Source organism: Magallana gigas, chromosome 1 (genome assembly GCF_963853765.1).
Source record: "Magallana gigas chromosome 1, xbMagGiga1.1, whole genome shotgun sequence".
Classification (NCBI taxonomy): Eukaryota; Metazoa; Mollusca; class Bivalvia; order Ostreida; family Ostreidae; genus Magallana; species Magallana gigas.
Window position 1 is genome coordinate 11,545,671 of NC_088853.1, and position 15,670 is coordinate 11,561,340.

Consider the following 15,670-nt stretch of genomic DNA (forward strand, 5'->3'; position numbering starts at 1 on the left):
ATGAGATTTCTTGACACTGTTAAAAAATATGATGATTTCTGTTTAAAGTATTCAGAATTAAATAAAAGATAAGATGACAAAGTAATGTTAGACCATAGTAACCCAATTTAGCAATTTCGTTTATATTATGCTCCGATTGAAGTGTACAAATACATGTAATAACGAAAGTATCATGTAGCATCTCATTGTTATCGCTGAATAACATTAGCCATCGTCAGTGACCCACTGGTTATTCACATCTATCGTCCTTTCATCAGGAAACTTTAGGGCTCAGGACCGCGATTTGCGACCGTACATTGCAACGTTGTTAAAGCTATCTTATATTACATTATTATTTTATTCATCTTTGAAAAAGGGAGAGAGGAAATTTAAACAGATTAAATTTTCTAGCATTTTTTTTCATTACCAATGAAGAAATAATTATACCAATGAAGAAATAATTATATATAAACTATAAAATATTTTCATGTATGAAACATAAAGTATTTTTGAACAAATATATAGACAGAACTATGTACTTTTTAAAGAGATAGGTGGCAAAATGAAATTTATCGAAGATATGGAATCTGAGACCAACGCAAACAAACGCAAAAGTAAGTATACAATGAATCCTCATTCGGAATCGGAAATAATTTTTAAATAAATAAGTAAATAAATAAAAGTCATGGACGCTTAGTAATTTACAGTGTACAATATATTTTTATAAAAAGGATTAGAGGAAGAACCTGAAGAAGAAAAGCAAGAAAAGAGACAACGGCTTGACGATACCATTGAAAAACCTGACGAAAATAAATATAAATATAAGCACAGCTTTGTCCAAAGCTGAAACATATACACTAGACAATATAGATGACAAAAAAACTAATCAAACTGAAAAAGATGTATCATACAGCTCTGTATCTGTAACTAAAAGCAAAACTGGGAAACAAAATGCGGATTTTATTAACATGCCTGCAAAGTCTGATTACTATAGCTAACCTACTATCGAAAGCGAAAACGAAGATGGTACAATTAAAATGACTGCTAGCGCACGGTCTTTAGATTCTAGAGATGATATGAATGACGGGGACGTTCGCAATCCTGATGCAAGGTGTTTCTCTACAACCATATCGGAGTCTAAGAACCTGGTGAATCTAAAGGCAGGGACACCCAAGTAGAACAGAAGGATCTTGGAATTGAATCAGGTATTGAAAAAGGTGGTCATATCAACTTTGTTACCCACGATGCTGTTCAGGAAAACGAAGACAGCCTGGATAACCGCGTTGAAGATCAGAACGAAAATAATCTTGAGAGAAAATGTATCACGAATAAAGTAGATATTTCACCTGAGGTATTAGAGGAATCACATGTTCAAATTGAACAATTAGATGTATCAGATGCAAATTTGGTGGTAAATGAATGTAATGATTCAGATTCCACACCGGAATCAGGAAATCAAACCGTTACAAGTGAGAAATCAGGAGAACATAATGAAATAGATGAAGGAAGATTTCTATATAGGTTACTTAAACCAAATGAGGATTATGATCATGGACTTCGACCAAAAAACTTCAATTCGAACACATCCATAGATGATCACGTTGCCTACGGATCACGCGATTTCGTGGAATCAAAATACATATCCTGCTCAAAAACACGCGATGGCATTATAGAATTTGCGTCTATTATTAAAAAAGATTTACGCAATCAGTTACGCTACATTATCAGAATTGATAAAACCAAGCTCGATGACGATTGTAAAATATATGACCTCACAGAGGAATCAGTCAGAACTGAGCATCTTCATTCTGAACGGGCAAAAAGGCATTCTCTTCGTTTTGATGAAGTACTACTTTCACCATCACGTGAAATACCTGTTGGATGTTTTACAAAAGTTGCAAATGTAAAAGATGGAGCCAAAAAATGGAATAATGATGCGTTATGACTTTTCATTACAGAGAATTGTTTTAATGAGAAATAAATAAAGACCAAACAAATGTGGTATACAGATTTTATACATAATATCGGAACGAACAAAAAATAAGGAAAAGGGATGTCGAAAAGTCCTTACTTTGTGTTGAAGACAAAAAAGTTCTAGTTCTTATTTGCTTTCTGACCATTTATTTTTACATGTATTACAATAAATTTTAACAACAGTATTTACATATACATTTGTTCTTGAATTTAGAGAAAAGAGAAAAATGCATCCTACGATTTGTCTTTCGATGCAATTTGACATTCACGATATGCTTTGCCCAATTTTACTTTTTAAGAAACGTCAGAAAAAACAAACATTTTCTCGTTTTGAAGATTAAGCATTATACAACGAGTATATGAATGCTTTAAATAATTTTCCCTCTGTTATGTCATTATAAAACATCAGATTTTAAATCTTTACGGACATTACATGACGCAGTGTAAATTACAAATATATGCAACACCTTGAGGTCTTTTTCCATGGTAGACAGGTATGTCGATATAGGTGAATCTATGTACAGTGTGTTATGAAATAACTAGATGTCACCTTGTGATGCGTTATACAGTACACTATGCAACAAAACATAATCCAGACCAACGCGATCATCTTTAACCTTCTATACATCTGTCAGTGCGAGAGGTAGTAGGTGAAATAAATGAGAGAGTACACGGTATTTTATGCAATAGTTTATATGACGTGTTTTGTGGATTTACTATGATTCTGTGCATTATGAGGTAAAAATACTATTAAATCCCACATTTGTTAATCATTTTAATGCACGGTTATTTGAAAGAAAAGTTCATTCCTGTTTAAACTACATGCATGCATGGTTTTCAGTTTAAATGTATGCACATTTTATCAACTCTTTAATTTTGCTGAGTTATGAAAGTGCCGCAAAAAAGTATGTTTATAACTCAGCAATATTAATTAAAAATATATATTTATTTTTTTTCTGGAACCCATTTAAGTACTTTGGATAAAAAACCATGCAATTCCAACGCTACTATGACAAGATGTTTGATTTTATTCCTGTTGGCATCACACTTGTCAGTACTGTCCGCTATGACAAAAAACAACAGGATACTTCTTAGTTCACTTCTCGTTGGATCAGCGCTTGGTTTATCTGTGTGTAAGTATTTGGCAGTTTTTTACCTCACTTCACCCATCCATTGTTTTTAATCTTAAACAAGAAGTGTCATAGACATTCACTGAAAATTATATTTCGTGAAACTCGTTATTAACCGGATCGAATATAGTTAAATCTGCATGGTCTGTTTGTACCATTTAAAATCTTACTATTGTCATAGTATTAATAAATAGGTTTTCTTGAAAAACAATGCTTCAAAATACATTGTATCTGAATTCGTCGATCATTTTCAGGAACTAAGTGTTGTCACCGGTATTGATTTGTGCTTAGGTCCAAACTCTGTTTCACTTTCGTTTTGCCCCAGTAAGTGATTAAAATCAACTCCCAATAATGTTTCATAAAAACCAATTATCTGAGAAAGTTACACATGTTCGCCTATTTACAGCAGCCGATTCAATCTCATTCTTATATTAGAAATATTCAGTGTAAACAAGAATAATTTCTTTATGAGTATTCAATACAAAAACCGAAAGAAAAACCCCAAAACAAGCCAATGCATTATGGGGATCTTTAGAAAATGGCACAGTTTGGCCCCCCCTCCCCCCCCCCCCCCCCCCGAAATATTGGTTTCATTCAATCTTATTCGGCAAGTTATGCATCGATTGAAAACAACACAAACTTTGAAAAAAATAATGAATAAAATGTATACAGTTTGTTTGGTTTTTTTTTTGCAAAATTGGTGTGACCTCCAATGGCTCTATTAAAACCGACTTAAATGTCTCAATACAATCATCCCCGCCATCGACGTCATGGACGAAATTTAATATTAGGCGAAATAATGCCATAACTTTTTACGGCATTTGTTTGGTTAACAAAATAAGTACATTCATTTTTTTTAAATGGCTTAATTGACAGGTAAACCACTGCAATATCTATTTATATACACATATTTAGCATAACCATTGATTAAAATCGTTCACATAATTGGAAAACAAATATCGGACAAATGCTCATTAAAGTGTAAATCCCATTATCATCTTGTTTGGATAGTATCAATAATGGATTGATTGTTCTGTTGTGTTTAGATGTTATGATTAACTTCATATTAAAAAAGTCAAAACTGCATTTTATCTTGCAATCTTGCAGATTTGCTAGACGAAAATTTTTTTTAATGGCATTTGATATTGATTTGATTTGTTTAGTACACCGATTGCAATCATAAATTTGATTTTCTTTACGAATAGTTTTCAAGCATGCAAGATGTTTATTACCTCAAAAATTGCATTTGCATAGTATCAAACGCAAAAGCGAACTATATGACACCATTTAGTGGCTGATATTATAATAAGTTTCTTCCTTTAGCTATTCTCATAAAAAAGTTGAGCATATTAAAAGTTTTTTCTTCTTCATTAATTCAATTTGGAGAGAGTTTTCAGGCTTTACAATTTGATGTCCTTGCAAAATTCTTCAATAGTTGGTCTTGTATTGTTGATTTGTAGACGGTGATTATGATTTTAGTCCATCAGAGATTGGGCTTCTGGCAACGGTTCTACTGGCTATTAATCACCCTACAGCCCAACCGACATCAGGTATTCTCCTTCTTTTTTAAAAATCCACCACATAAAAAAACAATCATGATTAATATATATACTTTAGTATTTAAACAGTTTTCATCAAATATTATTATTTCATTTTCTAGGTTCGATCAGATATGTACTGGAATTAATCACGTAGTGAATCCCATTTCATACATATGGCCATAAGGTGTATGAAAGTCTACCCTGACTAAATCCCTATATCAATTAAAGTACTATGCTATTCAGCGAAGTGATATGTAACTGAAAGTTCTGGAAATAAGACTAAATGTTGCTACAATCTGTAAAATCATTGCAACATTATCAAAATAATAATATATAAATAGTGCCTGTTTGGGAGGGTAACAGTTGAAATTGACACCCCGAGAAAACCATTGTCAACCGACGCGAAGCGGAGGTTGACAATGGTTTTCGAGGGGTGTCAATTTCAACTGTTATCCTCCCGAACAGGCACTATTTATTTTGTTATACTGAATGTCTTTTTTAAAATTTTTAAGAAAATTTTACTGCTTTTATATAGGAATAACGTGAATTCTACAGCGAACCGTACGCGCATAATTTTCGCGCATGTAACATTTTTTAATGTTACCCGTTGCCAAGTGCGTTGCTAACGCTGAGGGTAATAGTAAATATTATTAACTGCGTCTTAACCAATCAGATTTCAGTATTTAACATGAAAGTATAACAATGATATATATTGCACATTCACACACACGTTCGGTAAAAGTGTGGTAACATGAACAGTTTATGCCATTAAGTAGCATTACAGTTCTATGTAGTTAACAGTCAGTTAATAAAATGGCTGGGTTTTTATTACTGAAACTTTGATGGGGCCTGACCCTGTGGCCATACAACTTAGTTTTGATGTCCGTTTACACTTTTTATTCCTTATTAACAAATTAGACTAAGAACTAAGTGAAAAAGCGTCATTGCTTCGATGCCAGTATAACAAATACATGTACATCTCCTGTGTTTATAATAAAGAAAATATAGAATTCAACATTTTGATCAATGTTTTGAGCCCCGCATACTTTTGAATATAATTGTGTTTCTTTGCTAGTATGGTAGACATAAATGTTTATATATAAGTAAATGAGCTGTCCTGTAAATCGGGTGTAAGTTTATAAAACGTGATATAATCATTGTGACGTGACAAAAAGGTTCATACAGAATTCAACGTTTTCGCTGTTCTATAAGTTCATATAAGAACAAATATTTGCAAATTAAAATATTTTAAAAGGAACTATTGCTGTTTAATGTTGTTGTACTAGTATGTACTGTAAATGACTGGCCCGGCCACCTTTTCAGTGACCTGCACGGCCCCTGGGTACACGGGCCACCCACTGCTGGGATGTTACCGAATTTACTCAGATACACCTGTTTTGTATGATACCGCCAGACAGCAGTGTATAAGTGACGGCGGGAGCCTCCTGTTGGTTAATTCGGCACAAGAAGCACAGGCACTGGCAGAACAGCTCGGTAAGTGCTAGTTGGTAAAGTTTTGGGTTACATTATAGCGTTGTCTTTTTAAGTGCTTTTTTTTTCAATCAATATCATTATTATTTATTCTTTAATGATAAAAATTTGCATTTTTTCTGTAAAAAAATTATGCTAAACTAATACATAAAAAAGCTTTCGTTGTAATGACTTTTTAAATCGACAATGAAAACAAATATAGTTTTTAGGGGGAAACTTTAAAAATCTAACATTAATCTAAATCTGATTATATTTACATACATATCATTTTTTTGTCAGTTGCAAAGTCTTTACAAAGAACATTTGTCCAAGGGTCAAGGAGGAACGCTGCTGATCCGTGGAAGGCGGACGACGGTAGTCCACTACCTTACACCGGGCCAGACACAGTCATCGGACAACCGGACGACGGAGCTACCGTCCTTGTCATGTTGGACTCTACACGATTCGCTGCTGCTGCTAATTTTATTCCATTTCAATCCTTTACATGTGAAATATGAACTCTCCTTGACAATTAGATAATGTTGGTTTAGTTTGTGTTAAAATGGTTGTTCTGTCACGAGGTTTCATTTCAAGAAACAGTTTACTTTCAGGATAAAATATTATTAAATCATGTTCGCAGTAATCTTCAAGAAACTAGTATTGCATGTACATACTTCGAGTAGTACACACATCCAACAAGGGTATTTTTGTTCTTTTATAAGATAAATTTAAATAAAAAATTGCAGTACTCAAACACACTGATGTCCATTAGAAACATGTAAACTAATACCGTATAACGGGTAACTTTTACGGGCTGCTAATTTTTACGAGTTTTATAAATCTGTAAGAATTAAACGTCTAAATTTTCACAGACTGAAGTAAAAAAACCACCGCACGTAAATTTTCTACATCGTACGTATGAGAGTAATGTTCATGACCTTCAGCTCAGTCCCAGACGGCTGTACATGAAGGTATATTTGAGAATTTTTGGTTACGTGATGATAACAGTTCAGATCTTTCTATTCAGTCTTGAGTATTTTTTAAAACTACGTATAATGCCACGTTATTTAGTAGCTAGATTTCAATTACTCAGTCAATAACTATGGCGGGGATACGAAGCTATTTTAAACCAGTATATACAATGCCAAATCCAAGAGAGAGAGAGAGAGAGAGCGAGAGAGAGAGAGAGAGATTTTCAAATGGAGTTGTCTTTCTTTTTTTCCCGGTAAATCGAACTGGGACGAGCACATGGTGTACATCAATGATGATTCCCAGATTAATAGGAATAAGTAAAGTGTGTATCACGTATGAAAAAAAGGTAAATTAATAAACACAATAATAATAATTAAGGACTCATTAACAAATTTTCCCCAAATCAACCCCATTTTCTGATGTGTGTGTGTGTTAACTGTAACAAAGTAACGGTGACCCCCCCCCCTCCCTTCCATTTAACACAGATGATTTTAATTTTTACGGACATCCCCTATTCGAAAAAAAAATACGCGTAAAAATTCAAATCGCCCTAATTTGAGACAAATTCGTAAAAAATCACAGCAGTAAAAATTACCCGTTATACAGTATATGTTAAAAGCGATATTAATGATCAAACATTTTTTTACTCCTTTGATAAAAAACTGAAAAATTTCTACATTAAATATGCTACAAAAATGGTTACATAATCGGTTGAGAGAATAATAATAGAACCATTTAACAAGACCTTGGACTTTCAGTAGGGCGTAACTATCTATTGTTTTGCGTCAAAACAAGTTAAAAATGACGCCGGTTAAAGCGAAATACCGATCGCGTAGTCTTAGAATTAGACAGTCCAGCCTCACAATAATGTTTGACACAACTACCAAAAGCCCAATCTCCTGTTTAAATGGTTTTAAAAGAATACAATGTAGATAATGTGTTTTAAACCACCAAATAGGGTAAGGAAGCGTGGCGATGCCCGGAAACAAACAAGTTTCGGAACAAAAAAATAATATTATTGAAGGACTGATTTAGGTTCCTTTATTGATAAATCATTAAGAACGGTCACAATTAAAAACATATAAAAAATGGCAAAACACGATATTGAGTCTACAAGCATACAATTACGTAAATTAGTATATGTGCTGCCCTAAGGTGTTTCAATATAATATACACTATTAAATGAAACGGATAAAAAAGAAGTCTTCAAGAGTCGTACAATACATAGTCATGTATTAACTTGTTAATGACGTCATAACAGAAAGCAGAATGTCGAGTAAATTTGATGGTAAAGCATTGTAAACAGACTTAAAAACTACTATTTATAATAAGACAACTAAAAACTCTAATACAAAATTTAGGTGAGATCTGCTGAGAATAAAACAAGAGAATACTGGAAAATATGTTAACGTTATCTAGTAGACCCCTAAAGGATAACTGCAGTACAGGGCAAATTGGCATACTTTGTCGAACTTTTCGTAGGTGTCGTAAATGAAGACTTTTTTTTTTTTACCAAAGACTTAAGTATGTCATTTTGCCTTACAATAGAGCAGTTACCGTGAGGGGTGTATATACGCTTAAAGGTTTGGTAATTATGCGGGGTTTTTTTTCGCCCAGGCTTTCCTTTATCATTGTTTGTGATATAAAAATCCAACTAGATCAACAATACCCCGTATATTTTGAACTTTACATTTAACACGAATCAATATTTTATTTAATGCTTTTCTTGAAATGTGCTGCTAGTATCTGCCAGAATTCAATGTTATGTGTTGCTCCGAACATGCAATTTTGCGTGCGAACTGTACAAGAGTTTGGTATATTTTCCTAAAGAACTTGGCGAATAACAAAGTGCGGTACCTTTTTAAACTAGATTCTGCCACTGCTCTGCGCAAACGCCTCATTGTCCTAATGGGGATTTCTCCTGTGCATTGCTCATTCTTCATTTTATTAACATTAACCGCCATCATTCAATAAAAATTCCACCGTCATCATTCTACCGATTCATAAGAATTGTCCCATTACAGGTTGGCCTTTATTGATATCAATATCTTAAGACTGTTACTTAAGTCAGCAATATTAACTACCTATATAGCTGTTTGCATGCAAAATGGATGTTCAGGGTGGCGAAGAGGGTCTTCATCCCCTCATATAGCTAGGGAAGGATGATTTCAGTTTCATACATGAATGAGAACCAAACTGGCTTTTGATTACCTTTTTGCAAGAATTACAAACTGTTTTATTCTCGATAATGAAAATTATGCAAATGGAACTTTTTTGTGAATGAATATATATGCAATCCCCATCCTACGCAACTGCCTGAACAGAGCTTTACCCCTTGAACAGTTTTGATTTAATTCTCAGTTAATTCACATAGTACATAGGCGTCGTACCACGGATTTGCGTAAAATTGATATACAATATTTAAATTTTGTTTCTTTTTAAATTATTAAACATAACATCAACAACATTGTATCTGGAAACTGCTTTTAAATCAAAGAAAAATAAGTAGAACCATTACGAGGGAATATTATGGTCATATTGTTCTTTCAATTAGAGATACATCCATCTTCTATTTAATTCCGAGTTTTCAGTGGTTCCTCTAAAATAAAATTAAGGTCATTGTGCATTGAGACATGTACGGCAAAATAATATGACTTTACAAGGGACAGATTATACTGAAAAGATTAATTTTCATATTATGTGAATTGAATGCTTAATAAAAATAAATTGAAGAAGAGAGGGGTGTAATTAGTTTTTTGCATTACGGCTTCTGTAAAGTTTCAAGCAAACTTGTTAGTATGAATTAAGTGAACATTTTTAAAGACAAACACTGCGAAGCTTGGACTGTTTGATCTACTGTATTTATTACTAGTTAAAATTTGACAACATTTTATTATATTAGGCTAGGTTCTTGCTTTCGACCAGACCTCTTCGTCACCAACTTTCCGCAAGGCAACACTCAACCTTAAATCGATTCACTCTTCTTTAGGAGTTTGAGTATAGGTCCGAGTTGAGTGATTTGAAAATGTTGGTGATCCACGTAAGTCGTACAGTACAAAAAAGAACACAATCCTTGTGGTTAGTATACACTGTACATGTTTAGATTTAAGGACATAAAGTGTTAATTTGTTCTCATAATTTTTGTGTAATATTATTGGTTTTTTGACATGTAATGTAAAATGTATAGATAAAATATAAGGTAAAACTTAGAATCATACGACGTTTTTGTTAATTTTTACTTGATCTAATTTAACAATATGTCAAGAGATAAGCCACCATGTCTAATATAAAGAGGAAAGCATCGTGATGAAATTGGCTTTAAAAAATAAATAAATCAATGAAGCTGAATGGTTTACAATGATTAACGATATTTACATACATATTTATCTTTCTGTTAGAATGGTATTATTCTACGGATTGTGGTTTACCATATCGTTGTTTCCATCAAAACTCTTAAACTTTGGGGAAAAAGAGAAATACAAAAAGCACGATGACAATTACAAATACATGTATATATTTGATTCCCCCTTATACACGATAGGAAAAAACTTTAACTGTCCTATTGCAAATTGAGTTTTATATAATTGTATTTTTCCTATGGCTCTGTATTAATGAAAGAAATGCAGAAATAAAAACAACAGGGTTTCTCCCTTTAGTGGCATGTTTAACTTTTGGAATAATACAAGACATTTCATGCTTGCGCCTGATGACATACAGATCATGCTGGGCAAAAAACTTAAACTGTCAACACATGGGAGCTATAAGGTAAATAACAAATAATAAAGGTAATACGCCCGGCCTATCTCAAACACCAAGTAAAATAAAGCACGGAACAACATTGCAGCGCAGCTCAACCGGAATATAATCAACTTATGTTATGCTTTAATCAACAGAATCAAAAGTTTTACAGCCTGTTATAACGTAAATGCGATTTTAGAATTACCTTGAAAATCATGCATCTTTTATTTGTATGTTTATATAAAAATATTTTCTGTAATATTTTTGATATAATTCTTTGTTTTCCTCTCTCTTTGTCCTTTTAATACTCATATCGATAAAAAATGTTTGATGTGAAATCAAAATAATGCTGATTTTAAATGTTTCTGAAACATATTAAATATGTTTAACTAAAGTGCCGGAATTTAAACGGTTTAGATGCTAAAGTAAAAGAACTTGCCTAACGCAGCATTAAGAATATGTATATGCGAATACATATCGAGTACCGGAGTATATCGATGCAGTACAAATCACAATACCTGAGATACGACTATTTACGAAGAATGAAGTAAGAAGAAAAATACATTGTATCACCAACTAGTGCTCAAGTAAGCAATGCAATTTCACACACGCAAAACTGTTGATGAATTCCATGCTCCTTCATTTAAAATAATACGCAGGTGCCACGTTCTAACTTGATATCAAAACATCATAGTTTGTGAGATGTTTGAAAGTTTCAAGCGTTTTTGAACAATTCAGATCATGGGGAGCAGTAATTATTTCTTCAAAATAAAATTAGGAAAAGAACATTACAAACGAGCAATCAATATGCTTAGAGCAACACAGTAATGTGTACAAAAATAAAGGAGTCAGCCGGAATCAACAGCTTTTTTGGCGGCTGGATATGAAAACAACAATGACCTAGGCGTTTTTTTTAATGGTAGGAGATGTCATTCACTGATTTTTTCTCTCATGATTATACACAAAACACAATTTAAATATACACAATTTTTGATATTATTTTTCATATGTAAATTTTATATATTTTTTATTAGATGCTGTAGACATTATCCCAGTTGACGAACTGCGGCTAAGAATGTAAAGCATGGCTGCTGTTAAACAGTTTTGCAAGACCTTTTCTAATGAGGGAGATGGAAGATAGTGGGAAAAAAAAACCCTCCAAATCAAATATGCAGTGGAGTTCGTGTGGGGTATGTCGACGTTCAGTTTATCCCCGCGTGGAGGCAATTTCCATGCATCACCTCAAAGCACAAACTCAGAAAGTAGTGCTTGAGGCATGGTTTAACGACGGTAGCCATCAATTTGAGTTTTTAAAACCAATTAATGTCCAGTTTCTAACTGTCGACATTCAGAAACCAGGCCTGCAGAAACTTTGTCTTGTGGCAACATGGGCGGCCAAGAGCTGGAAGGCGAATACCAGTTCCTGCCTGTGTTTGTGTTGCTGTGAGAAGACGTTTTCTGAGGCAAGCGGACAATACAGAGGTTATCATTCTGCTAAACAATAGAACCTAAAGAAAATGATTTTTTGCTCTATCTGAACTCATTTTTAGAAACGCCACATGTTGCTGCCATGCCAGCAGTCGTAAAAAATATATCTTGTGATACTTATTATCCCCTCGCGCGACTTGTTGCGAAGGGTATATATCATTGCTGTTGTGCTAGTGTGTATGCGTGTTCAGCTTGGAAGCAACTTTAAAGGAAAGCCATTGCCAGATATATATATCAAACTTCGTACACTTATATGGCATGGTAAAAGGACAAATTCTATGAATTTTCAAGTCAATTAGTGGAGTTCATTTTAATATATCGTTAAAATAACACAATTTTAAACAGAACTTTTATGTACGTCTTAACAATAACAACTTTCGCTTCACTTCTGTGAAACGGAAGTGAAGTACAGGTAAAGAAAAAGTAGTCTTTGTAGTAATAGAGAGTTAGTAGAATGTGGTCTCCTCATTTACATTTACATAGCTATATATTCCTAAATAATGCATCAACAACACATTAACTCATGTTGGGAGGGGACGCTCCGCTTAGCGGTGCTCTTGTTAACTGATTTACAGAAAAGATAATCATGACTTTTTTTTTGCCAACACAGCACATCGGTAAGTCTATCTGAATCCACTTTTTACAAGGGCATACACTTCATAGATCATTTTGATCTTTGGGATATAAATTTAGGGAATGTTAAAGTAATTAAGTGCTGCTCCTCCAATGAAATCTACGGAATTAATTATTAAATACGTAAAATATTAAGCGAAGGTCATATAGATTCCAACTGGAGCTCATTTCTTTGATATTTATTCTAATAAAAGATGTACTCTATACAAAGCACCAGCACTTTTCAGAATCTACCATAACAGTAGAATTTGATTGTCATTTGAAATTTTGATTCAAAAAAGGGTATGCCCTTATAATATTGAAATTTGTTTATGACCTCCAGTGGGGAGAATTATCACACATATCACGTGACCATCAAGTCAAGGGAACACAAAAGGTATAATCAAAACAAGCATTTACTGTACTGTTTGATATCAAATTTGTATGATAATAAAATAACTTTACATAAAGATTTTGTGATAATAGATGGATTGTTTTATGAACGTTTAAATCCGCTGATATTTTCATAGCAAGCCCTAACAGTGCTGCGGAGCTGAAGACGGTGTATAAGTTTATATTAGACACGCTCAGGCAAACGAAAGAACTGATTTAACTTTAAAAAACATGTAACATAGGAATGGAACCAACGATTTGATTGGTCAAAACAATGTTCATTCATTTGGGAGTTGACCTCTAGTTGGGTTTCTTGAGATCCTCGTGGTGCGACAATAAGGAAATGAGAAGCGGATCGAGGATCTGATTATCATCAGATTGGCTTACTTAGGTCCTGCAAGGAATCCACGCAATGCACTTTCTTCCAATTTAGTTTACCAGTGAAGCCGACCCATGTTTGAATGAAAATAGAAATAGTGTAACTCTTTATATACACTTTCTTTGCACGCAATTCGTGTTATCTTGTGGATAAGAGTGGTTCTTTTTTATTTACTGTTATTAAGTTGATACTTTACTTTTGATACATATTCGCCAAGGTGTTTACATTTCAACAACACTCGCCTGAAATAAGTCATGCGTATTGAACCTTAGGATATACCCCCTATTTTAAAACTCTTAGTGGTATTTAATCTTCTAACTGGCTATTCAAAGCGCGGCGCTAGTGCTTTAAAGTGCCTAAAAACTATCTCTAACTATCTGGTTTTGTAATATGCATTAGTTAAACCTGTTTATTACACCCTTTATACAAATAGTTCTTTTATTTTTATATTCAATCGATCTGTGAATGGATATTGAAAGAGGAAGTATCCACGTATGATTTTACCAGTATAAGTGACAACTGTAATCAAAGGTATGATTTTGAACGTTAAGTTAATATTTAAATATAGATTAAGTTGGTGTAAACAAATTACTTTATGTAGGAAATGGAACATGAATGGTTAAAACAAATAATGGGATATCTGACAAAAGATTTATTTTGCATTGCTTTGTCAAGAGACCCACTTAAATTGTGATCTTGTATTTAAAATATAAAACCGTACTCCATGAACTTTTTTTTTTATTATAAAGCATTCTCACTTTACCATTAATATGATTTCTGAAATAACATGTAAATTTACATTCACATTTCGTGTTGTGAATTTTATGTTTATTTCTTTTTGGTATGGTGGTGTTTTTTTGTTGTTGGTGTTTCTTTTTTCTTTGATGGATAAATAAAAACATGCATAACTAGCAAGTTTTCCTAGCAGATTGTAGAAGCAATATTTGATAGACAAAATTATTTATTAAAACCGTTATCTTATTGACCAGCGACACGCATTTTTATGGGTGGTGCTAAAACGCGGAACGGAACACAGAACGAAACGAAAAAAGAAAAAAATTACGTTTAATCCTTGAATATTGTATTCATTGAAGAAAATATGTACTTTGTATCTTTTATTCATATTTTATGAATGATTATTATCAAAAGGTAGCTTAATTATTTGATATCATTCTTACGAATGTCTATCAATTATATCATTGCATTCACTTTGCTTAATAAAGTTCGAAACGGAAAAATGAAATGTACAAACAGTGTGATTAAATAAGTTATTAAAAAAAAACACTTTTTACGTATTTTCCATTTGTAATACTGAAGAAATTATAGTGTAGGGCAGTCAGTTGAACGTTTGATTGTGTTTTTCAGGACTTTGAACCTTGCTTGGGATTTTAAACTTGTTTTAAATATATTGTTTACACCTTGTTTAACACGTCTATCGAGTTAATAACACTTTCCGTATTCCTTTCCGTTCCGTTCCGCGTTAGCAACACCCCATTTTTATACTCCCGGTAGAAAGAAGACGGGATACACTGGGTTTTCTATTTACCCTTATGTGTCTTTTTGTCCGTCGGTTACAACGAAATCTGTTGCGTTTTTTCAAGCAACCATTGCAGATGTGTAGAATTTGAATACTCTTACTTTAGACATGCTATTAGCTGGTATCTATTTTTGTGATAATCGGACATCAAAATCATGCATGTCATATGACGACTTTTGTTTTTTAGCCGAAATCTTCAAAGATATCAGAGATGTTAAAGCGGGTAGAGTAAATTCAAAGTTGTGAAAATCATGACTCGGGGGTAGAATGGGGCCACATTAGGGGTCGACTTTTTACATATGAATATATGGACTAAATCTTAAAGAATCTTCTTCTCAGAAAGCAATCAGCCAGGAAAGCTGAAACTTGTGTGGAAGCATCATCAGGTAATGTAGACTTAAAGTAGAGAAATTCATGACCTTCGAGGGTTCGGTGGGGCCACAATAGGTGTCGATTT

At 33.3% G+C, this 15,670-nt stretch overlaps 2 protein-coding genes across 5 annotated transcripts in view; both read left to right on the forward strand.

Annotated features, from left to right (window-relative positions):
• Positions 1-2,502: 2,502 nt before the first annotated feature.
• LOC105329382 (uncharacterized) lies at positions 2,503-6,806 on the forward strand. The gene is made up of 5 exons (XM_066082955.1): positions 2,503-2,691; positions 2,926-3,086; positions 4,544-4,633; positions 5,948-6,118; positions 6,395-6,806. The coding sequence occupies exons 1-5, from the start codon at positions 2,672-2,674 to the stop codon at positions 6,610-6,612; spliced, it is 660 nt and encodes a 219-aa protein (XP_065939027.1). The 5' UTR covers positions 2,503-2,671; the 3' UTR covers positions 6,613-6,806.
• Positions 6,807-13,907: 7,101 nt separating this feature from the next.
• The window catches only part of LOC136274939 (multiple epidermal growth factor-like domains protein 11), a 19,322-nt gene continuing 17,559 nt past the window's right edge, over positions 13,908-15,670 (forward strand). For 2 of the 4 annotated variants that reach the window (XM_066082974.1, XM_066082984.1), the window contains exon 1: positions 13,908-14,207. The gene's annotated coding sequence lies outside the window, so the exon portion shown is untranslated. The remainder of the gene's footprint in view (positions 14,208-15,670) is intronic. The other 2 variants (XM_066082971.1, XM_066082978.1) reach the window with 2 other exon arrangements.

Excerpts from the sequence above, each read along its gene's own strand:
- LOC105329382 (XM_066082955.1), top strand. The coding sequence starts at position 2,672 with ATGATTCTGTGCATTATGAG. Across the intron at positions 2,692-2,925 it reads ATGATTCTGTGCATTATGAG|TACTTTGGATAAAAAACCAT; the intron begins GTAAAAATACTA and ends AACCCATTTAAG. Across the intron at positions 6,119-6,394 it reads GGCACTGGCAGAACAGCTCG|TTGCAAAGTCTTTACAAAGA; the intron begins GTAAGTGCTAGT and ends TTTTTTTGTCAG.